The sequence below is a fragment of the Chroicocephalus ridibundus genome, chromosome 3 (assembly GCF_963924245.1).
Source record: "Chroicocephalus ridibundus chromosome 3, bChrRid1.1, whole genome shotgun sequence".
NCBI lineage: Eukaryota > Metazoa > Chordata > Aves > Charadriiformes > Laridae > Chroicocephalus > Chroicocephalus ridibundus.
The window spans coordinates 78,150,724-78,176,760 of record NC_086286.1 but is presented as its reverse complement, the minus strand read 5'-3'; the positions used below and the strand labels follow the sequence as shown (position 1 = coordinate 78,176,760).

The following is a 26,037-nucleotide window of genomic DNA, read 5'->3' as shown; positions in this document are numbered from 1 at the left end:
GATAATAATACACACATGGTAACAATTATTTTTATCTCCACTCCTGCTTCTTTTAAAAATAATTTTTAAATGAAACATATACAGAATTGATAAAGACATGGAAGCGTGTGCGACTGAGAGGCAAAAAATCTTTTGTATAATTCTGAGAGATAGAAAGTGGATATTCCATCATAAACCATGGTGTCAGATTATGTTAGAGACTTATGTATTTCATAGCTGATGAACTCATATGGTCAAAAGAATCATTAATTCCAGATAGCAGAAATTCTAATGGCAACCAGAAGCATGGAATTTACCTCTAAGCTCTGGAACTGATGTTAAGTAGCTAGAAGTAAGAACAAACTGTACAGAAGATATCTGAAATATTTCTTTGGAATGCCTTTTTAAAGACTTTGGTTAAACACATTCTTTGCCTGTGTCCATTAGATGTTGAGAGGGGAAATGTACTGTTTTCATACCGACGCTAGTTATCAAAGAAATCTTTTCATGTTTCTATATTCTTATAAAACTCCTCTATGCACAGAAAGCAAAAGAAAGCAGAAATACTAGAAGTATGCCTACAGTGCAACCATACATCTGCACATATTAAAAAGAAGATAAAAAAAAAGTCCCTGAAGTAAACTTAAGATTATCTAGCCTACAACAACAGCAAAGATGTGACTACGCAGGCTACATTACAAACTGATTTAAACCAGCCCATGACTCTGGATACTCTTTGGAGAATCAGTGGAAAAATCATACAATGCTTTGGGCTGAATGGGACCTCTGGAGGTCACGTGGTGCTCAAAACGGGGAGGTCACCACCCTGCTCAAAACAGTGCCAACTTCAAAAACAGAACTGACTTTGAAGCTGCATCAGGTTGCTGAGTGCCGTAACTTTGGGAGCTGCGGTTCTCCAAGGATGGCAGTTCCTCAGCCTTTCTGGTGGACAACGCCTTGCACTGTCTGACAACTCTCATGACAAAAAAATTGTTTCCCATCACCTAATCAAAACGCCTCTTGAGGAAATGTGTGCCTGTGCCCCTTTCTCTGCATACCTCTTAAAATGTCTTCATCTTCTCTACAACCTCTCATTAGGCAGTTAAAGTCCACGCTGAAAATGCTGCACACTGCTGAGTGCGGTGGCAGTAAAGCTGACGCGCGCAAAGCTCGCTCTGTCACCCTGTTATAATCCTATTGCACCTTTGGCTGAACAGTTACACACCTCCATGTAACACCGAAAACACATATTTGAGATGACAGAGTCAGACTAGAAGTCCAGACTCTGGAATACATTCACTACAAATGTATTTTACCATGGGAAAGAACGAACTTCCTCAACCCCCCCCTTCATTTTAATCAAATCATAGAATCACATACAGACAAACTAAACAGTACAGTCAATTCAGGTTGCCATGCCTTCAGTTACTCTCATATATAACTACCCTTATGATAATGAAATCAGTGGTCAGGTAAAGTATTCATTTCTCTGTTTTACTTCATTTTTCACAGGTTGGCTCTTCTCCTGAGAGGTAATTAAGCGTATACCTCAAATGACATTAATTCTTTAAATTCACTCCCCTCAGCCCTACCCAGGCACTCCCCCGAAATGGCCAAACATCCATGCTCCTTGTAAGAATGCTCTGCTTCAAAATCAATTTGAAACAATGGCTTCTTAGGCAATTGCTAGAAAAGATATTTAATTTATAAACTCAAGGTGTTTGATCATTCCTGAAAGAGGAAAAGACTACCCACCGAACTCTATTCCCTGGTTAATCAATGGATAATATAGTTGCAGTTATGTCACTGGAAAATGGACTGCAAACACAAGGGGAATATGAAATAAGAGTAATCACAAGAGGAGAATATAATTCTGGGCTATATAAAAGTTCAGAAATGAAACAATCTTTCTTTCACACAACATTTCTTTCAGTTTCTTATGGCTGACAGAGCATTAAATTACTGCAAGACAAAAATGAAAACTCCAGACAACTTTGGATGTCGGGCATTGCTTCTATTATAACAATCTTCACAATGTACTAGTGTACCAGTGGTTTCAACCCCCATCAACGACAATGCAGTTCAAGTGAAAAAGAAAAGAATGAAAAAATCCTCACATTAGGAGAATGCCAAAACGTTTGACAGAAATTAAATTTTGTGTTGCTATGCAACATTATCCAAAGCATTCTGCTGGTGCTAGTGCTGCAATAGCATATTTGAACTTAAAATGTTACATGCAACCTTGAGAAGGACAAAGAAGGGGGAAGATGGAAACAAAGAGAAAAATATGATCTTAAATTACCAGTGCAAAATAAAATGTCACAAAACAAATGTTTAACTAATACACTGAATTCGCATTGTCCCTGTGATTTTCAACACATTACAGTGCACACTCCAGCAAAATTCCATGAAGCTACTCAGCAATCATCTAGGGCCTTGTCTTTAGACCTCGTCTGGGCTCTTTGGGAGCACCAAGCAGAGCACAGGACAAGACAGATTGCTCAACCTCTGCTACCCCTTTTTTGAGCGGTGCAGATGTGCAGCCCATCATGCATGGGAACAGAAGACAGACTCACCTCCGAAATAATTTGGAAGTTTTTTCTACTTTTTAATATATCACAAAGAGGAAATGGAGAAATAATTTTCACTCCATAAAAGCACAGTCAAACTCTCCCTCTGTTGGGGCTTCAAGACACATCCTGAATGCCCCAAGATACTGCAAGTCAAGCCAAATCTATGCATCTCTGCCTTCAAGTCCTTATTAGATATTCTTCACACATGATCTTTAATCAGAATAACTACCCAAAGGCAAGTAAACTGAGAAGATATTTGCACGTGTGAAACATTACAAACACTATCACTTTCTTCACCTTTTTAAAGGCAAAAGCTAAGAGACAGCACATCTGACAGAACACTTACATGAGAAAGGCTACGAGAGGAGGGGGAAATGAGATGATGAGATTCTCACGTGTTCCTGCTGTTGGAACTCTTTGCTTATTTGCATTACTTTGTTTCTGTTAGAGCAGCATGAAAATTAGATACCATAATTGCTCTATCTGGTAATTCTTTCAGTTGCAGCACTAAATTTCACCATCGCCAAATCCTTGCATTTGTTTTATACGATATTCTGACTACTCCTCCCAGTTTAGTAGGGTTATTAAGGCAGGAGGATGAAGCCTCTATCCAATCACAGGACCAACGACTGAAAGTGAGACTGCTGACACTGCCATAAAACATTTTGTTAATTGCCTTTCACAAAGTATCTTTGGCAGTAAAACTCCAATACCTCCATTCCCCAGAGAGTCTGCTAGAGTCAGAGAATTAACAAAGCTTTTCTGACTGCAATAAATAATATAGTACCAAATGAATAGTTATAAGTGTAACCCATTTTCATTACAAACCCAGCTTCTGCTTGGATAGCTTAGATTGACTGAATTAGGTTGAAATAATAAAAGTCCTTTAATGGAAATTTCAAAGGAGGAAAAGAATAAGAAAAAAATAGCATGGTTACCTACAGAGGTTACTTCCATGTTGAGTGGGTCTTACGAGTCCCTTTTTGTCTGACCCCAGAGGACAGGGGTCTGGGCATGGGAATATAGCTTAAAGGACTCAGAACTATGCAATACATTTCTTTCATTATTATTTTAGGGTAGAAGCTTTTGGTACGATTTAGAAAAGCAATAAATACATTAAGCTTTATGGGATTTTAACAATCAAAGGTTTATATCTAGTAACATTTCATATTGTTTAATTAGCTCCTGTCAGTTTATTACATACATTATCTTGCAGCATTAAGCGACACTATTTATCCACTTTTCATATACATGCTCTTTTCCTATGCTTATAATCTCAAGGGAAAAAAATATGAGGACCCATCTCTGCTCCCTGCTTCTTTCATGCTGAGCCTAAAGACTAGAAAATCTAATCTTTATGTGACCAGTTTAAGTGTCTGTTATACTACAGCATCAACTCCTCTTTTGTGTGGAAATAATTTACAACGTAACCCCAATCTTTCTATAATCCTTTTCAGAGCATCTTCTTGAAGCAAGTTGTTGGCTTCCAATATATGCAGGGATAAGTTACATGTCCTGTTCTCACCATGATTTGTCCAGCAGACCAGTGGTGAGGCTTCAGGAGGAATTTTATCACCCTAATACAAGCCTTGACGCCTACACCAATACTAATCGGGATTTAACATCCAGTGGACCATAAGGTCTCAGACTCACCATCCAGTCACCACGTTCTAGACGACTTACTGATGTATCAGTTGAGGCAGCACAACCTCACATGGCTTGCAGTGGGCAAAAGCAACTATGGACCGCAAAGTGAGTGGATGCACAGAGTACCACTGCTCAGCTGACAGTTTCATTACAAAGAAAGTTAAGCAAAACATACCCTTTAAAATCCATCCTAACAGAAACTCTTTCCCTGGCTTATCACTATTACTCTGTCCACCCCACGCCCCAGATAAAAATCTCTCTCCATCTCTCAGTCAGTTCACACTGAAGATACTTCCTCACTCCTCAGCTTCCAGACTTTTGGGGGATCCTCATGTCCATTCAGACTCTGATTTTTAAGAAGCTGAACACCAATGGTCAGGTTCTTTAGCAACAGTTGTATTTCAAACCCAGTTTTGTATCATAAAGTTGGAGAAAACTGATTCTCTTAGTTTCCCCTTGGGGGTTGTTCCAAGGTGTCTCCATCTGAACAAGCAGCTATGGAGTTTTAAAAGTAACCAGTAAGTGGGTCTGCCTGGGGCGTGCTACAACTGTGGTAACAAATGCTGGATCCCATTTCATAGAATCATAGAATCATAGGGTTGGAAGGGACCTCTGGAGATCATCTAGTCCAACCCCCCTGCCAGAGCAGGGTCACCTAGAGCAGGTTGCACAGGAACATGTCCAGGTGGGTTTGGAATGTCTCCAGAGTTGGAGACTCCACCACCTCTCTGGGCAGCCTGTGCCAGTGCTCTGCCACCCTCAGGGTAAAGAAGTTCCTCCTCATGTTTAGGTGGAACTTCCTATGTTCAAGTTTGTGCCCATTGCCTCTTGTCCTGTCCCCGGGCACCACTGAAAAGAGCCTGGCCCCATCCTCCTGACACCCACCCTTTAAGTATTTATAAGTGTTGATAAGGTCCCCCCTCAGACGTCTTTTTTCCAGACTGAAGAGACCCAAATCCCTCAGCCTTTCCTCATAAGAGAGGTGTTCCAGTCCCCTAATCATCTTGGTAGCCCTCTGCTGCACCCTTTCCAGCAGTTCCCTGTCCCACTGTTATTCCACTGTTATTCAGAAGCGCAACTGTTTCACAACATTAACCTGGAGAGCAGAATGCCCACATCATCCATCTCAAGATGCACAACTGTGCCCCTTAAAGCAGGGCTCCCGGGTAGCCGGTGTGCTCTGCCACAGCCCGCTCTTGTGCTCAAGCCGCTCTGTCCTGGCCAGGGCTCCAACCATTCCTTTGCATCAAAAATCAGTAATGAGATGTTTATGAGGCCGTGAACCTAACAGGAGACACAGCGAAACATCGTTTGATACACTGCCATACCAATATTCAGTGTCAGACTTCAGTATCATAAAGTTTGCAAAAGACCAACACGATATGATGATCCTCTTAAGCCTTTTTGCTCTACATGAAAATAGCCTAAGAAGTCAGGCAGAGGTAACAATGGACATGTTTAGTGATAGATTCATAAGTTACAATATTTCTACCTGCTTTCTGAAGCCTGAAAGAGATTTATTCATTACCTGCTGGTTTTGGATACTCCCTCACACAAATGAGACTAAGAGATACTAAGTAGCACCCCTGCGTGTGTTTACATTAATGATGACTATAATGTCTCTCAATACAAAGTAATTTTAATGTACATAGTCTCTGTAAAATTTAGAAGAATACTGCATTCCCTTTCTGCTCATTTTATAAGTAAACGCTATGGAAAGGAGCCTAATGTTCAGCTGGCATTCAAATTTTTATGGTATTCCTTCTGTAGGACAAGCACCAATCTTCAATACAGCACAAGCCCAGTCTGACAATAAAGGTCTACATGGTCTAGATCTGACTGAAGAACTGAAGGCCTAATGCTTAAATCAACAGTAATTCAGAATTACCAGCTTCTCAAAACAATCTGAAACCTTCTCACCAAGACAATTCTTCAGATAAATTAAATGTTCTTAAGCTGATTTTCCACCAATTTAAAATAATTTTCTAACAGGCCAGGTAGGAACAAGCATAAACCATTTCAATCCAGAACATACTTTCGTTAACAACCACAAACAACTGAAAGTTATAGATCTAGAATACTGCTACTCCAAACACGAGTGACCACTACCTACACAACAACACAATTCAAGTATTTTATTGTTAATTCAGGCAACCCTTCTCATGCACAAAGGGCAGAATGGGTAAAGTACTGAACAAACGGCTGGTGCTTTGGAGATCTGGAGAGGGCAGTACAGCAAGAGGGCAGAGGAGTGAACGCAGAGCAGCGCACTTCATGTAGGGAAGAAACAGCAACTGCACAGACAGGGCTTGGGGGGGGTGATGTCAGGGAGGGAGAGAACTCGGAGAACAGTAACCAGAGGGGTTCTTTCAAGAAAAGACCGACCTATAAAACACCAGGAGCAAGGGACAGAGACCAAGGAAACTGTCTGCAGCCACAGGCATAGCTGGTGGAGGCTGGGAAAGGGATATGAGTAACAGAGCAAAAAATGTCTCAGAACACAGAGACCGAAAACCTGAACTTGGTTCAAGAAAAGAAAAACTACTTAAAGTTAAGATTTAATACACCAATTAAAAAGTTATGGAGACCACAAATTATCTTTTAAGAGTCTCAAGCATTTATCCCAGTTACTTAACTGCTGTATGTACAGTCCAAGATAAGTTTTCTTGTCTTGGAAAAGAGAAATATTTGCGTTTCTCAGATACCATAGTATTTACACAGCTTGATAAATATTGAGTTTCAATAATTACCTTTTTTGGTTTTGGTTTTTTTTTGGTTTTGGTTTTTTTTTGGTTTTGTTTTTTTTTGTTTGTTTGTTTTTTACATAAAACTGTTTAACTTTGTAGAATGACATTTGTAATTTGTGTTTTAGTATCACCAGTCACAGCCCAAGACAAGCTGGAAGGAAAGGCTGTAAGTACTGTAATGTACCCTGCTGTCTTAGGCATGAGAAGTATTTTTCCCTACCCATAACTGCTTCTAGGGTTTTCCAGGTTTTCACGGAGAAAAACATCACTTCCTTATCCAGAAGAGTCTTTCTTTCTGCAGAATACTTTGCAGCCATTCATTTTAAACCAGCACCTCCAAAATTTCAAAATAAAGATTCTGCAGATACCAAGACATAGTATGGCGGACACAACTAAGGAAGATTCATAGCTCCACAACTCTATCACTTTAGAGCTGTGAATGCTGCTCCCTCCTTTCCATCTATGAATCTCTTACTAGCAACAAAACAGTGTTTGAGGATAGAAATTTCGCAAGAGCTTAGGCATTCTTGAACCTAAAAACCCTGGCCACAAAGAGCTCACACAGCACTTTGGTGCTGGCGGGAAATGCCTGGACCCCTCATACATTTGCTTTGAATAACCAAACAGCTTAGTGCTTCTCAACAGCATAAATGAGGTGTGAGATCCCACTTAAAAAGTGTTTTATACATACATCCGTTAAATAGTCACGGTTACATTCTTAGTATTTTCTACAGGCATTTTCACGTGCAGAGTAACACGTTTGGAGTAGCCTTAGAAATTCATGCAGCTAGATGAACAAATTAATTAGGCTCAGTAAAAGTGTGAGTTGTCAGCACCTCTGCTAACATGCGGGTGACTGCCATGGGCACACTCTTATCGTGCGGTATCTTGTAGTAAGCACTAAGCAACTTGCTCCTTTTCATGAAGGAATAAAGGTATCTTGTATTTACCGCAGGATACCGTTGGTAAAAGTGTGCCCACAGGCACGTAGAGCAGCTAAAGGGTTCTGAGTTCATATTCTCACTTGCACTCACAATAAAGTTATCTCCATAAAGAAAACATGCTTATATTCTGACCTGCAAGTCTCAGATGAAGAGGTTCCTCAGTTTAGAGACTACATGTATGATAACTGAGCTGTAGCAGAGCAGAAATCTCTCTAGACTAATAATGAGTTTATCCGCCTGCCCTAATTTCTTACTGTGTTTACAAAGTCAACACAAGATTAAGGCAATGACATGTCAAATTCATGATTATTCCATTAAGGCTTCCATAATATTTATGGCAGCTTTCCAGCCCTCAAATTTAAAATAAGCCAGGTAAGATAAAGAGTGTTTGTATTGAGCATATTCAACATAGTGACTTGAAGTGTTCATAGAAATTATTCCTTGTTAAAAGCAACACAGTAGCTAGTAAAACATTAATCTTCTGTCCTACAACCGTCTTTATTTGTGAATGCAAACAGAAGAAAAAAAATATGTTGGGACAAGCAATGAAGGCAACCAGGCCAGAAAAAATTTAGACAAGGAGCAAGTAATTTCTTCATTTCCCTTCTTCAGAAGTGTACAAGAATTTTGGGGGGGAAATTAAAAATTAAAATATTAAATATATTTATTTAGTGTAAGGTACTGCTACAAACATGGCATTTCAGATTCTGAAAGTTTGTTTCTTTACTGTATTACTAGTATCTTCATTTTTATTTTATTACCTGCTAAAAATGCATCAAGAGACAATTATGTTAACAGACGCTTTCATGAACAAATACACTAGGTATTAGCATTACTTATCCTCATTAATGCAAACCAAAAAGCAGTTCTTGGCAGGTTATAAACAGGTGGTGCTTAAATATTTTAGGTAGCCAACTTAAGACAATGTGTGGGAGTCTGATCGTTAACCACTTTTGAAGATTAGGCACTTTCCAAATGACATACGCAGCACAACCCCAAAAAAACCCCATTAAGTCATCTTAGAAAAATTTAACCTAACACATTATCATTTATTTATTTATTTATTTATTTACTTGTTCAGGTCTCTGCAATTATTTGCTTTTATAATAGTTCTATAGTAAGCACCAAGATCCCTCTTACACACTGAGCTGATATTGCTGTACCACCATGCTGTAATACCATGTGGAAGAGCTAATTAGCTATTAAGCTGGAATCCTTGCAGACAGCTTTTAGCACCAACTATTAAAAGATTTTTCAATCAATCACCAATCGAGGCAGATTCTGGACTGAAGTCTGTGGGTGAAGATTTTCAGACACACTTACAAACTGGCCCTGCAAAATAATGGCAAGTTAATTAAACATGATATGGGATCAGCTTGACACCTCCAAAAAACCCGTAGTCTGTAATACATATACTTCCAATAATATACATAACAAACATTTCTAGAAAGTTAAATTTTTTGGTTGTTTTTTTTTTTATTTTAAAGGGTAAAGACAAAAACTTATCTGTTGTTAAAAAAAAAACAAAACAAAACAACAAACCACAAAAAAAAGCGCCTGCCAAACCCAAAATAGATAAAACCCCTCTTTTTATTTCATAAAGGATTTTGTCAATAGTCTCCAAATGCTTTACAATAAGTATATATAAACTAAGACATGTGAGAACTATAGACTGTAATAGCTTAAAAATACACAACCATGATCACACTATTCATTCTTAAATTACTAATGAAAGTTAAAAGCTAGAAGGCATAGGGAAAGAAGATCCCTGCCCATGGCAGGGAGGTCAGAACTAGATGATCTGTAAGGTCCCTTCTAACTCAAACCATTCTATGATTCTATAAGATGTGGTACACAGAAAGGCTATTTTGGGAGGCAAAAGCCTTAAGAAAGCCGGTCTCAAAATCATTTTTCTGAGGCAGAACCACCACAGCAGGGACTGTTGCCAACTTCAGACTCTATAGGCCCTTAAGTTTTACTGAGTCTATGAAGTTTTTTAAACGTATGGTACTTTTAACGAGACACTAAAATAAAGGAGGGTCACTCCATCTGGAATGAGCGAGCCCCTGTGTCGGTCAAGATATGAAACATAGTTCTACCTGTACCAGGCAGTGCAAAACTCAAAGTTGTGAAGGCCAAAGGGAGGAGCAATAATTAAGGTTGTGAAGATGAAGAAAGAGGAGTATTTCAGGAAAGTCAAAGCTGAGTCAAGGTTATATGAGTAATGTTAAAGAGGTGGCAAAAGGCAGATCAACAGATATGGGAATGTGGGCAGAGGAGCAGGAAGTTGGAAGCAAATGAAAGATTTGCATCAAGCAAGAAAACAGAGAAGAAGAGTTGTAAAGATGGCTCTACGTGCCGAAAACAAAATCTGAAATAGTTCAGAACTAATTATAATATTTTTCCATTCAACAATTATGCCCTTTTTAAAAATGAAAAACAACCTGCATAGGCATGCAGTGGCTGTGAGATGCCGCCAATTTCTGAGAAACATTCCGTGATTCATGCCAAAAACATGAGCATGTTAAAGTGTGGCAGGTCAAGCTGTCCTAATTTTTTTGTATTTTTTTTTAAATTAAACAACTCCAGACACATAATACACTTTCAAAGAAAGACATGACTGTCCTTGCTATAGCATATTTGCCCCAATTTACTAAGAAAAACATCTATGTTTTCAGTGCTTGAGGCTTATGATTTACCTCACCATTGATGTTGCCAACAAGTCCTTGGACACTCTCACAAAACATCAAGTGCTTAAAATGCAAATAAACTCCCCGTGGGAATTTTTATTTTCTTTTTTCAAACTGCATAAATAGGCTAGGTGCTCAACTCCTATTCCTCAAAGCCAGATTATGACTTTTGAAAAGCCTTCTGTGCAAGGAAATACCTTTGAGAAAACCCCTAACTTTCAGAACATACCAGAGTACTTTCCACTCTCTGTTACTCTGTCCCATGTTTTGTATATGCTACGCCCACCAGCTGTAATTCTTCTCTATAGTTGCAACACCCTCTTTGAAAACAGTCACGTTAGAAACTTCGGACCAGGGTGAAAGTCTAGGGAAGCTTCAGTAGAGGCAATAACAACTTTAATACAGATTTAATGGCTGTAATGTCCCTACTATTAAAAATCCAAAAGCTATCAACTCATTTGACAACTTGAAATCCAATATTAACAAGATAAAAAGGGATACTGATGCACACCTCCAATTCTGAACACAATTTTTTCTAAGACTGAAGTGGTTCTAGCATACTAAAGACTTGCACTGTACCCAAAAGGCTGAATTGTTCTACAAGCTCAACACATGCGTACTAGTCAGAAAAAAAATAAAATACCATACAGTCATTATTATATCGATATTTTAGTTATCAGCATTTTAATGAAATCATCCTCAGAAAATGTAAGGCACTTGGAAATTAACACAGTAGCTGTCCAGTTTTAACGATGGTGCGTTAGGCAATTTTATCTCAGTCTCATTAAGGAGTGAGATATCAAAGGACTATGCATTTTCTGCAGGATAAAAACACGCAGGTGAGCAGTTACTACACAGCAACTAATGCAGAGTAAATCCACACCCTCGACTGCCTTGCTGTAACTTGTTCATGTAGCCATACCCTCCAATTCAGTTTAAGTTTTTCAACTAAATTAATTTAAACTACCTAAATACCGAAGAAAGGTTCCAACTCGTGCGTACCAAGGAAAACAGCTGTACAGTTTCAAACATTACGGCCTTTAGCAGTCCATGCTGCCTCTCCACTGGAGATAATCACCCAGACAGCAGACGGTTGCAGTGAACAGGCTCCTCCGCCACGACCCTCCAGCCCACTTTAGCACCTCAACAGGAATAAATATACCTTTGTCAAGGCAAAAATTAGTACCGGGACTGAGGGCTGGGACAGCCGTAGCGGAGAAGCACACTCGCATCACTGACTGCGTGGTACCCAGCATCGCCTCTGGTGCAGCAGAGGGTGTAGCAGTCTGAGACAGCATCACCTTACACTGGCACAGCTGAATTGAGCACGAGTCAGTTTTCAGACCACTCAGAATAGCCACAAAGAAGTCTAACACAATTTATTTAATCTATTTCAACAGTTAATGAAGACTTTCCTGAGTGTTCCCACGTACACTACCCCAGAGAGAGAGATTAGAATCTAGTATTTTTCCAGTGAAGCAAAAAGAAAAGTCACAAGTGAGCATAACTGTGGGGATCAGCACTTCGGTAAACTACAGGTTATAAAGGCATATATATCCCTGTACAGAGGGATAAAATAAGCATCAAAACTTCCACATCGCAGGAGGAGAAATAGCTTGCAAATGAGAAAAAATAGAAAACAGCTCCATTTGTTTAACATTTTTTCAAACTTAACACATCACTTGCAATATACAGTCAGATATTTTTATGTTGCACAGAAAAGAAGATTTTTAGGGCCCCTAAAAGGTTCACTGCTACTGCAAGCCCTTCCTATCCCACTACAGAAGCTGGCACCAAAGAACAGCAGCTGCCCACCAGAGCAAGGACACACGCAGAGAGAAATAAGCTTCGAAGTAAATCTTGCATCCTACAAACAGCAGCAGTCAGCCATATGTATTTACCAACAGTTAAATTAGAAAGAAGCCACTGCAAAATTGTTACACTATCCAGATAACCAGAATTTCAAGCACACACACATCACCCAAAACCTTAATGGGTCTACAATTCTCTTGGTTGTAACTATCAAGAATCCAAAATAATATTTACTTGCTAAGCAATCAGGTTTAGGGCTGGGACTGAAATTCACATCCTGAATTTCAAGAAGTAAAAACAACTTTAACATCCCATTAAAGAGACTTAGTTTCAGCTGAGCTGACAAACAGCTAATCATACTTGCAGCTCAACAGCCACAAAAATAATTTTCATAGCATTAGAAGTCAATATCAGCTCATTAAAATGTAAACTACTGGAGTTTGCACTTAATTCATACTTCTAACAATCATCATCCACAACTGTTACATCAAAAGTAACTATATGAAAGGCAAATCAAAGTAAAAATGTACAAGCATGCTTCATGGATTAAAGAAAAATGTAGAACAAGACACACTTGTGAAAAACCCACTCTTTGGCAACAATTACAGCATAAGACAAAATGGCTTGAGTAGCTGAAATCCCCCATTCCAAGGGGAATTTCAGGAATGCAAAATATTGTCTACGGAACTATTTTCTTAGACATGAGTTATATTTGAGAACACCAGCTACATAGAACATTATCATGCTAAGTTTTGGGATTTGGGCTCAATATTTAAGATAGCAGAATAAGCAAGTTTAAAGTCTTAGTACCACCTTCCTTCATTTTTATTACTATTTTGATTATTTTATTTTTGTTTTAGGTAAAACTCTTCAACAACAACAAAAAAAACCCAAACCCAGAAGTGGTTAAATAGATACAAAGTAAACTAATAAAAAAACAACAAAAAATTATATTCAAAGTTTATTATACCAGTAGGAACTAAAGCATCACAAAGGGGGACTATCTTAGGGGTGGGAGGGAGGGGTTGTTTCAGAATGCAAAACCATAATCCCAGTATAAAAACCATATTTCAGATGCCATCAGCTTACTTAAATAGAAGAAAAGAAATTACCACACTTTTTTACTACTTTACAAAGTAGCACAGGAAGGCTACCGAACTGCTGGGGAAAGCCACTGAAAGGAAACCAGAAGGTCACAGCGAGTCATGCCCTAACACCACTGAGGCGCTGGATGAGGTGGAATGGGGGTCTGTCAAAACGTCTGTCATATATTCACATGGGCTTTAGCTTCCAGAGGGCAGGAAAACAACAGAGATGAGAAAGAACAGTTAAAAAAAAAAAATCCTGTTAGTACAGAAGTTTGCTACACAGAAAACTGTATGTGTTTAAAACTGACTACTTGCACTATGACAAACCTTTCTTGTCTCAAAATCTTCACTGCTTCACTGTTAATAGGTGAAAGAATATTATAAATGCTTTTACCAGCGGTCCAGACATGCTGAATATTTGTTCCTGTATTTATTAAAATGGCTTGCAAATTTAATTCCAAGATGTTTTTACACGAAATTCAGAAAAACAAGTATAAGACTACCATACTCCTACCTAAAGAGTCACCTCACAGACTGTACAAAGGATTTCCTTGGTTTTCTTTAACTGACACAACTGTGGTATTTGGTCTTAACAGCTACAGTAAGGCCGATGATTTCTGAAACATTAGCCAGAAAGCAGAAAGGATGGAGGCTGAAGACAAAGAGGCCCTGAGATAAGCCATCAACGAAACACTAGCCGATCAGTCCTTTTCTGCAGCAGAGCCAGTTTCTTTGACAATGTTCACACATAACGAAACTGAGGAATAAACTAACATCCTTTGTTAGTCACTGCAGCTTCCTGGATCGCTTATCAAAGATGCTTAATTTAAATGCAAGACAATCTGCAACGTTATTGCAACATCTTAGTAGAGCAGCAATAACTACAGTATGCTTGCACGTGAAGAGAAAGCACAGGACGGCAAGCAAAGTGAAGAACAAATGCAGTGGTTTCATTTTTTCCTGATTATATGTTGTTACATTAGTTGTCTTCACCGATTTTAACACACTTCTTTTAAGCTTCATTAATTTCTGCTACTATAAATACAAACATGCCAACAACGTGGTGGCAACCTTTGTAGCCTTATTCAGAAGGGGCAATGAGTCCAAATAGAAATAATCCGATAGACACACTTGTAGCAAATCCCATTACCCCAAGGGTACTTTCTCCACCAGGGGAAAAAAAAAAAAAAAAAAGTGGTAAGTCTTTTATAAAAGAAAAGCTTTTAAAAGCTTCTTCTAAACTTTGCCTTTTTTTTTTTTAATCTAGAACACAAATCCCAGTTTGCTCACTCCAAATGGTCAGCTGCACCAGTAAGCTAAATACATCATGTATTTACTAGAAACCTTCATACAGCAGATGGTATCTGAATTGGGGATATTAGAAAAGATGACATTTTCCTTCTGTTTTTTTCTGTATCAGGAAAAAAAAAAAACCACCCAAATAAATTCTAGAATTACTTTAATACTTTAGCTTCCTTCTCACCCTTTTTCCACCTCAGGAAAAAGATATGAAGCTCGCAGGAGCCATATGTCATCTGTTGACTTTAGCAGCAAAACGCAGCCAAAAGAACATTAAATCAGTCCCTTTGTTTCTTCTGACTCATCTGAATTTATATCCAGCCAGGGTTTTATGGGCATAAGCTTGTTGCAGAACCTGAGGTAAAACATTTTTCTTCAACTGTAATTATTTTTATTAGTAAAAATTAATCTACAAACATCTTCTTAATACCCTTGCCACAAGCCAAAAGGTATGCATTAGTCAGTCTCAGAAAAACTGCAGTTCCCATGTACTCAATAGAGGTAATACTCTGTGCATGTCTTCATAAACCTTTCTAAATCATGTGAAGATCAGTTTTTACAACTGAAAGAGAAAAGCAAAGTTCTGAGTAATGAGAAATGCACCATTTTGGAGTAGGTGCCCCTCAATATATGCCTAACATCTAAAAAGAAAAAGAAAAAAAAGGAGAAAAGTACATGCTGATAAAACTCAGATTGGTACACAGCATGTAAAATTTCTGGTTCATTTATCTATCTAGAGGCATGTATCCATACAGACACACATATAAGCACCCACATACTGTTTTTCCTCAGCAGTAAATAAAAAAGTGTATCCCCTCTCTAACCAGATATAAAAGAGAAAAAACCTGTTAACCTTTCAGCTAATAAATTCAAATCACTTTCTAAAGTCATCATGGAATCTAATCTCTTGAAATACATAGGCTTAACTTGCATTTCCTTTCTTTTGGGAAATCTGCAAGCTGAGTAAGAACATTAACAAGGTTCTTTGATGCTGTGGAAAGTCCCCTTCACCCCAAAGAGATCATGCGGATGGAATACTAAAGGATTGAGGCCCGAGCTCATACACAACTAGGGACGAAGGTTAGTCGCGAGCACGTGTCTGTACACATAGGTGTACCCTTCTCATGCGTGCGCACACACACACACACACACACAGGGGCACAGAATAGTGGGGATTACGATTACAGTGTTTTTAAAAAGTTTAAAGAAACCGGCAGACAGGTTGACTCGTTATTTATTTATAGGAGGCATGTGCGCGCCCAAATGGGTGAACAGGGCCAAGAAGGTTTTCAAGCCAGTGCAAAATTACTGACAGAAGGCAGGACCCAACAGTTCTGCATTCCTACACAGCAGCTGCTTGTCAAGAGAGGGATGCACGAACCTACATCTAAATTTACTTTTGATATCAGCACATAAAAATCCTTTTTTAGAATTGCTGGCAAAAGGGGAGTTTCCCATGCTCGTATTTTTACATTTTTTCTTTCAAACCCACAGTTGGCGTTCTTGGCAAAATGCAAGTGGGACATTTAAAAATCAGTTCAGTTCTGCTGCTTTTTAGGTAGCTTTCCTAATTATTTGTTGGCCTGAAAAATCTTCTTGGGAGGGCACAGGGAGGAAGAAGAGGGAGTAGTTAAATACTATAAGCCAGTAATAATAAGAACTGAGAGCCTTTTCTCATTTCTCAAAGGCTTTGACATGAAAGCAGAAGTAAAAAGTCAGTATCCACTTAAAATTTTAAGCAATTTCCTGGTGCCTTCATACAACATGCCATTTATTTTAATTCTTAGTCTTTGTTAATGCTTCCAGCTCATTAGAAGAAGAATATCAAGCAACAAAAAAAAATAGTTAACAACAAAAACCATGCATATTATACTGCTTTCACTCAAAGATTTCATAGCACATAAAGCAGTAAACTACAAATTAGACTCACAAATAGCTAACAGATTGGGAAACAGAGGCAAAGACAGATTGAGTTGTGTAATGTGGCAGCAAAGTTCCAGAGCAGAGTCCAGGTATAGGTCCATGGTAAGAGACTGCAGATTTACAGACACAGAGGAGGATTACTCTAAGAAAGTGACTGGTTTTTAATTAATCCCTAAACTAAAAATCTGAAAACTCTTAGAGCGTTATTGAATTTAATATAATTGAATTACTAAAAATTTACTAAAATGTTGGTATTCTATACACACATCATGTGTATTAAAATTAAAACACTTGTTCTGAATAAATTAGTAATAAATATTTATTTTAAAAAAAAAAAATCACAAATCACCAGAGTTAGAGGATGAAACACTAGGTAGTTTAATAATTTCTGAATAAGCTGTGCCTTTGAGGGAGACAGAAGTTGCCAGTTCCCACAGAAATTCATCTGTCTAGCCCCTTCAGTTTGGGCTTTCCCTTTCTCCTTTGCTTCTGACAGGAAAAAACCCACAGTCTCCAGACAGCTACGTTTTCCAGACAGCCCTGAGAGCGAACAACTACTGCATTGTCCACTATGCACTGCTCCACAAGAGATGAGGAGCTGGAACACTGGAGAAGACAGTTTGCCTTGAGCAATCACGGCCAGACAGAGCTGGCACCCATCACCACAAGGGTGTCTTGTGGCTCTAACTAAAGATTTACCCTTGGAAAGGTACTGGGTTTACTGTTACTGTAGTGGCTGGATATTCAGGGGACTTGTTAAGAAGCCTGAATCTGTGAGCTCACATGTCTAATCATCCTAAAGGCTGTCTATAGACATTTGCTATATAAACAGACATGCAGAGTCAAAATTATATCAAACCTCAGCTGTCTGCTATGTCCTTCCACCCAAAATGCCCAGATTAGCACTCCATAAATTCTGCAGGTGGCAGAAGTGCATGGACACTTCATAATCCACTCTGGGAAGAAACACAAATTGATTAGCTTAAGCATGCAATGAAAATAGCTTCTGCTAGTACAGATGACATAGTGAAACCAACTATGGGACGCATACACGATCTCTTCGCATGTTAAGAGACAAGGGGATGGTAATAAAAAAGTTGGAGATGGGAAAACAGTGGCAAAGTCTTCACAACAGCTGGATTCCTCCTCCCTCCCCCTCTTAGTGAAATTAGAGCAAGAAGGTTGATTTGGAGAGAAAAGGTTACACTGAGAAAACCATACGTGGACATGGAAACGTCACCAGCTTAGCCCACTCAGCAGCTGATGTGACAAGGAAAGGCAAGCTCAAGTAAGATTTGGGCCTGACTGTTACAATGGGGTGGGACATCACAAAAATCCTAAGAAAAGCGAGTCTTTGCTACCAGTGAGGAAAGTGATGCACAGTGTTGTAGCTCACAGGGCACTGTACACAGATTGCTGAAAGACAGAATGGCAGGAAAAGGAAGATTTTTGTTGGCTCTCCTTCTTGCTCTCTGTTAGCTGTGTCTTCTGAAAAGAAGAAGGCAGAAAGAAGGCAGAAAGAAGGCAGAAAGAAGGCAGAAAGAAGGCAGAAAGAAGGCAGAAAGAAGGCAGAAAGAAGGCAGAAAGAAGGCAGAAAGAAGGCAGAAAGAAGGCAGAAAGAAGGCAGAAAGAAGGCAGAAAGAAGGCAGAAAGAAGGCAGAAAGAAGGCAGAAAGAAGGCAGAAAGAAGGCAGAAAGAAGGCAGAAAGAAGGCAGAAAGAAGGCAGAAAGAAGGCAGAAAGAAGGCAGAAAGAAGGCAGAAAGAAGGCAGAAAGAAGGCAGAAAGAAGGGAGAAAGAAGGGAGAAAGAAGGGAGAAAGAAGGGAGAAAGAAGGGAGAAAGAAGGGAGAAAGAAGGGAGAAAGAAGGGAGAAAGAAGGGAGAAAGAAGGGAGAAAGAAGGGAGAAAGAAGGGAGAAAGAAGGGAGAAAGAAGGGAGAAAGAAGGGAGAAAGAAGGGAGAAAGAAGGGAGAAAGAAGGGAGAAAGAAGGGAGAAAGAAGGGAGAAAGAAGGGAGAAAGAAGGGAGAAAGAAGGGAGAAAGAAGGGAGAAAGAAGGGAGAAAGAAGGGAGAAAGAAGGGAGAAAGAAGGGAGAAAGAAGGGAGAAAGAAGGGAGAAAGAAGGGAGAAAGAAGGGAGAAAGAAGGGAGAAAGAAGGGAGAAAGAAGGGAGAAAGAAGGGAGAAAGAAGGGAGAAAGAAGGGAGAAAGAAGGGAGAAATCCATCCTTGCTTCAGTTTCCCACTGAGATTCTGTTTGCCTGTTTTTTCTTCCCCATTCTCTACTCCTATCCAGTATCTCTTAGTAATATAAGCCACAAACCCAGCTGTATCAATGGAGTGGAGACAGCAATGATCAGCTTCAAAATTCTAAAGCGTTTGCTGTCTAAGCAACAAAAAACAATCCTTAAGCTTTCACTAAAGCCACCTTTCTTCACTGAACAATACTACCCTAAGCTGTTCTGCAGTATATAAGGACCCTACACCCAGAATTTGCTTCAGGATTTAGCCACTTGGTCACAGAAGTCTGTCACATTAACAGCAAGAGCAGAAGTACCCTTTCCTTGCAATCGCTGTTCATACTTGCTTTAAATGCCAAAGAAGGTGTATTTATGCTGACATCATAGACTGTAAACTGGAGGACCTGAGATACAAGGTCATTCTGCTTTCTGTCATTGGCAACTGTAACTAGACACTTCAAAAAACACAACTGAAAACACAAAAATCTTTGATTTCTTATGTTGAGAAATTTCAGCTGCTTATTGTATTCTTATTTGCCAAAAGCTAGGCGCCAACAAATTTACAGGTACCAAAATGGTTATGGAGGAGGAGGAGTACAGATCCTATACTTAACACTGCCCGCAGAATAGGACAATGCCACTGAAAATGGAAGTCTACCCCTTCCCTTATGTCCCCATCCTTGTCCACTTGGCTCCCACACATACATCCATCTTGCCCATATATCCACCTTACATAAGGATTTGTGTAATTGCATTGCTGAACCAGATCAGGGAATGAACTCACATACAGATCAACCTCTTCTTCATGAGTCTAATTTTAACCTATGTTAGTTTTCCAATCCCTAGCTTGGAGGAGGAGGAGGAACACAGTAAAACAGTGAGGAGTAGAGGTAGCATGGCCTCCTTCCGCATCAACAGTAAGTTATCCATCCAAGCCTGCTCAGGGAACCACCTCCTCTAGAATCTACCCTCTGTCTCACTTATACTTTAAACACCTAAATCTTTTTCTAAACAGAATAATACAAATCGATTATTACAGTGGAAAGGAATTTGTTTGAAATCTCTGCAATGTTAAGACTCGTGAATACCTTTTGTTCCATCAGAACATGTTAACTCTGCCCTCTGTACATAAATCAAAATTGAAATCCACAAGCATGTCAAATGTTGAGTCTTTTCACCTATATCACTGCTGTTCCATCTACGGCTTTTGCTGTAAGCTAGTCTCTTTAATTTGTAAGGCAACACATGCAGTCAATTTAGACATTCTAGAGGGACAAAACCAGAGAAACTGCGAAGCGTGTAGTCAACAAGTATTTAAAATTCTAATAAAAACACTTTAGGAACTTGTCTCATTTTACGAAGTTAGTTTATACAACTATTGCAATGAGCAAGTTTCCTATTGCAGAATGCCGAAAGCAACCGTTTAACACAATCCTAGGGAGAGGGGGGAAAAAATAAAATATATCTTAATTTCTCTGGTGAGTTTGATTTCCAACATTCATTTTTGAAGTAGTTTTAATAACATTAAGCAGAATTCTAAAGAAATGCTTAAGGACATAAGTGGAATCTTAAATGCATTCCTCAATGTGGTTTCTGTACACTTAAAACATCTCATAGATAATACTTCCCTCCAGGAAAATACATCCTATTACAAATAGAAATTGCTTTTATCGAGTTCTAAAGGAAATGGTCCCTGCCTGCTTTTGTCCTTAAGCAACTAACATCAACTACAGAAGAGTTATTAACACAAGAAAAAACTGCCAAAATCCTTTCTGTTGCCAACATGAACACGCACTGTGAATAGTGTATGGAAGATAGCAATTTTCAGGCCTCTCTGCAAAGTAAGGCCTTCGCTGACCATTCCTGTAGAATCTAAATAATTAATGTTTGGGGGAGGAGGGGACAAAGATGTTATAATAACCTGAAATACAGTAATCCCCGTGGTGCATCTTCTACCTTGCTATTGACTCAAGGTACAGAGCACAATTTTAGATCTCCTTCAAGCGGCCAGCCCACGGTGTTTACAGAGCACTTTAAAAACAAAAGCTTCATACCAAAAGGTTCTTTCTCTAATATTTATCTATATTAAGCTCTTGTTCATAATGGCATGCCCAGCAGCTAGCACAGCCAGCAAAGCCCCCCTCCTCTCGCGTGAGGCTTTCAGGAGTACCGCTATGTTGAAATGGCAAAACTGTCGTTGCCCAACAACGTGTAACCCAACAACAAAGTGCCATTCCAAATTCCAAACGGCTTGATAGGAGAACACATGTACGGATTTTTATAGACTTATGTCAGCTCTAAGGTGTATAAACTGACTCAATGCTATTCAAAGAAATCAAAACTCTAATGCTCCTGTTTCATATTCTGTACTGGTTTGAATCTTGCCATAAAGAAAGTTACTGATGAATATTTTTTAAATTAGCCAAAAAACCTATACCTAAAAAGCCACTTGGCACCTTTTAGGATATCCTTCAGGATAAGAAGCCCAGAAACAAAATAACCCCAGAATTACAAGAAATTCAAGGATAAAGTAAATTATTTTCATAGTTCTAGAAGCAGGCACTTTCCTAAATCTGAACTTGCGCTGGGAGACCTTAAACTGACTTAAGTCTTACATTAGAAGAGATTCAAGGTAAACACCGATTTAGAGCCACAATTGAATTCAATCTTTTAAAAACACTGGCACTTTCATCTAAGAATTAAAAAGGTGCATTTTAACAAAATAATCTGATCTAATGCCAGATGCTAGAACAACCTGTTGAGCTTTCTGCCACCACCTCCAGCCTCACACTTCTGCACCAGCTCCCGCATGCATGTTATCTCCCAGTGACATCCTTCAGGGAGCTAATCCTGCAGAAAACGAGCTCTGCAGGAGAAGAGTGAATATGGTTCAACTCCCCGAATGAGCTCACCATGAGTCAGGTGAGTGTCACCTGCCCAGCCATTAAAATGGGTGGCAACGCCTAGTAGTAGCGAAGAGGGAAAAGAGACTGTCTCCTTGTGGTAGAAACTATCCATTATGTCAGCCCAAGGTCAGGACACGTATTGCAAGTCTACAAGTTCACATTGTTCAACAGTTTTATTACAGTGTCATGCTTTTGCTAGTTATTGCTGTTCTTAAAATTGTTACTCAAGTATATTTTTAAGGTGTCTAAAAATACAGATCCATTGAGAACCAGGGTTTTTTTGAAAAGCACATTTGGTATTCTAGTTTCTATAAAAACCTCTTTGATTTAAGACAGTACCAAATTAAGGTTTAAACAATGTTCTTCAAATACCTCCAAGCAAGTACTCTCACAAATACCTACCCTCCCATGTTTCTGCTTTTTCATTGCAACATTTGTTAAGTAAATTCCAAAGGTCATTTCCATGGCTCAGGAGAATTTGAACAGTATTATGATAAATATTCTTTAAGAATCTAATTTTATTTTTTTTTAAAAGGCAATGAAATAAGCATAACATGACTTTTATGGATGTAACCATCTTTGGTCTACATCCAAATGCATGCTAAAAATAGTAAGAACACAGTTATATTAAAGCAGGAAAGTACAAGGTGTCTTGATGCAAAATATTGGCTTACATAAAATAGAAAAATATTTTTCCAGCGGATGTAAACTAAAACAGCTATGAGAAAAACACCAGACAAACTGCTCCTCATCTTAAGACAACACTAAAGATTTAGTACTGATATATTGTGCAAGAAATTTATCCCAGTGAAATCACTCCTCAGGTACTGTTCTTAGAAGTGAAAGTCACAAGTATGAGCGTATGAATAAAAATTAGAGATATATAAAATTTTTGGTTAACTAAGAATTTATATTGGTTATTAACTGATTACATTCTCTCCTAGTTTCAAGAGCAGACAGGACACATCCAGAATAACAACTGTTTTTTTTTCTTAAAGTGTTCAAGATAAAAATGACTATTTGAAATACCTGAATTCTTCAGAAATCCACGATGATTTTTAAAAAGGCAAAAGATTTGAATACACCTTTAAATCACCAGTGTACCAAAGCAATTTTTTAAATGGTTTCCTTTCTCTCACAGAGGTATCCCAGAATCCATTAGCTTAAATTTATTCGCATACCAAGAACACATTAAGACTCCACAAGTTTCTGTTCTTCTCCCTTCTCAATTATGCCAACATAAATCAAGCACTATCATTCCAGCGCCATAAAAAATAGTTGTCTTTTTCGTAACAGCAACCATCACCTCCCAAGTTCCAAGAGAAAAGACAGAGACATTGGGCACCAGCTTTGCTGCAACACATCAACAGATAAGACTTGTAAAGCAGCAGCACTAGTCACGCAAAACACCTGGTGCTGCAGGCTGGAAATGGCAACACTGGCAAGAAAATTCTCCAAGGTATTTGTTATTATTATCATAGATACCATCTTGTATTTCCTGTTAAGGTATCAAGTCCATGTATGGCATCTGAGTATATATATATATATATTTAATAATTCCATGAACACATATGCTTCCCTTAAACATAGCTGAATATAGACTTTTCAGGTGTTCCTTCTCAAGCTGTATCTACTTCTCAGCACTCTGCCAAAGCAACAGCTGTCTCCTTAGGAAAGTAGTAATTGTAGCATAAAAATCAGGGCTGTATTTGCTTCTTACTTTTGCTCATGGTTGCTATTCCAAAGGTGGAAAAAAAGTCCCCACACAAACATACTAACATGTGCAATTTAACAGAAAAACTGACAATAAATACCAAGGAACAAGGTAAAAAAAAAATCCATACCAAAACCTGAAAGTCCACTTCTGGCCACTGTTATTAGGTATTATGACAAAAATAAAATAAAGTTTATTTCAGAAGATGTCTGTAACTTCTATTCCAGGCCTGCCTTAGGTTTATTCACATCTTTTAAGAAAAGATTTGTTCTACATGCAAAAACTAATCCAAGCCCCTATTTTACTATTAAAGACGCAAGAACAATCTGTATCTCACAAAACTTGATTAGTGATTAGAATTTTCAGAACACGCATCCCTGTTTTGACCTACTGGGGCAACTACAAAAAATAACCAAATAAAAGCAGTGGCTTTATACACAGATTACACTACGTTTTCTACCACACCTACTACTGATGTTACAATAGCGTAACTATTAGAACAGATATTAACCACCACATTGCTCGTCTCATGCCAAAAATTCTAGTTACAATGCAAGTGGCAGCAAGCACTATACCCATATCGTTATTCTTCTTTTTGCAACCCTTGGTAGCACTTCACTTAACTGGTGGGAAAGTTTAAGGGGAAAAGGGTAACTAAGACAAGGCAACTGGCTGCCCTTGTAATCTGCAATCAAAGAGCCACCTCAGGTCATGAGAAATTTCAAGATGACAACTCTTTCAAAGTTCTCTTCCCACGGTCATAAAAAATACCACATGGAAATGAAATACTCCGTGAAAAAACTACTCTTTCACTAGCTTTTATGGTAACTTGCACGTAAGCCAAACAATGTACAAGGGTATCAATCACTTTCCTACTTAAATGCCTTTTCAAAGTCATGCACAAACTTATAAGAATGTTCAACCAATGTATATCCAGCTGGCTCATGTACTGTTTTCGGATATTGGTATCTGCAATCCTTTTACCGGATCTAGCATCATTGTCTGAGCTCAGATGACTCAGATAAAAACAATGTGAAAACACAGTTTGTTTTCATGTTTAACTTCTCCATTGGTCTCCTGCAACAATAACAGGAAGAGCTGTACGGATCGATACGCAAGATTACTAAGAGGGACTTTTCTTCTCCTATCCAACAACACGCACGTGAAACTTTCTTAACCAGGTAATACATGCAACACTTACCAGATCTCTGTGAAGCACCCAGTTTGCATGGAGGTAATGGATTCCATCGAGGATCTGGTAGAGTAGGGATTTAACCATAGATCTTGGCAACTGCATGGGCTTTTTATTTGCTTTTGAGGCACGGTGAAACTTGATAATGTGCTAGAAATAAAACAAGTAGAAACACGAAGTATGTTAGATAAGTAGAAAGGTTTTCTGTCGTGTTGGTTTTTTTAAGCTATTAACACTAAATAATGGAATGAAATACAAAATCTGTTGAACTTTGCAATTAAAAGTAATAGTGATGTGCTCACAATTGTCTTAAATTGTTTTTATTCTCCGAGTTGCTTTAAGAAACAGCTGTCAAGCTTTTGTTAACATCTAAAGACTGGCTACTTACCTTTAGCAAAGTGTCTTAAGACCTTCTCCTCCCTCCCTCCTCCCCATTGGGGATCCTCTTATCCTCAGCTGCTCGAGCAGAACCTTCTAAACCAGCAGTATCTACCAGAAAGAGGACCACACTCTATCCTTTCACACCTTCCCTCCTCCTCTCCAAAAACACCCAGGACAGAGTGCTTGCAACTGCTTTACTACTCCCCTCTAAATTAGAATGCCAGGTAGAGAGAGATTAAGTAAATACTTAAATGAATATTTAAATAAATATTTAAAGCAAGGGTGGACGGGGGAACTCCAAAAACCCCACATCACAACATTAGGGTGAGATCGTGCGCAAATATCTAAAAATGGTTGTATTCTCGCTTCCAAATTTTGGCTGCATACTTCATTGATGATGACAAGCTCGTGGTTCTTGGATTACAGAATACCCACTAGAGGACAAACACCGATTGAAAACACGGAATGCAAAAAGGGATTCCAGCATTAGTCAGTTGAAGGAATGAAAAAAAGATCATGAAAAGATTGCTGAGAGATCATGAAATATTCATAAACTAATTAATATTTATTGTCAGATCAATGTGGAGATGATGGGTTAGGTTTGGTTTTGCTACACCATACAAGAAATAAAGTGGGGTGAGGCCCTTCTACCTTTTCAATCCTCAAACAAGGTGAGGCTATGCAAGGCACAAAACCAATCTTAACATGTTGCCATTCAGCAAACAACTAAATCCATTCATTCAGATTTAAAAAAAAAAAAAAAAAAATGTCCTTTTTGAAAGGAATTCAAAGAAGCACCTCAAATAACAAAATAGTTTTCAATTATGTGCTTTTTGAAAGACAGAAATAATAAAGGCAGTTTGCATTTTTACTGAAAGCGATTCAAAATGCTAATCTGTAGAGTGACAAGA

General features: G+C 38.6%; 1 protein-coding gene across 3 annotated transcripts in view; it reads right to left on the bottom strand.

Moving 5' to 3' along the window:
- CDK19 (cyclin dependent kinase 19) overlaps positions 1-26,037 on the bottom strand; it is a 132,562-nt gene that overhangs the window by 43,631 nt on the left and 62,894 nt on the right. For all 3 annotated transcript variants that reach the window (XM_063329779.1, XM_063329780.1, XM_063329781.1), the window contains one exon: positions 24,755-24,895. In XM_063329779.1, the coding sequence (XP_063185849.1) occupies positions 24,755-24,895 (141 nt within the window). The remainder of the gene's footprint in view (positions 1-24,754; positions 24,896-26,037) is intronic.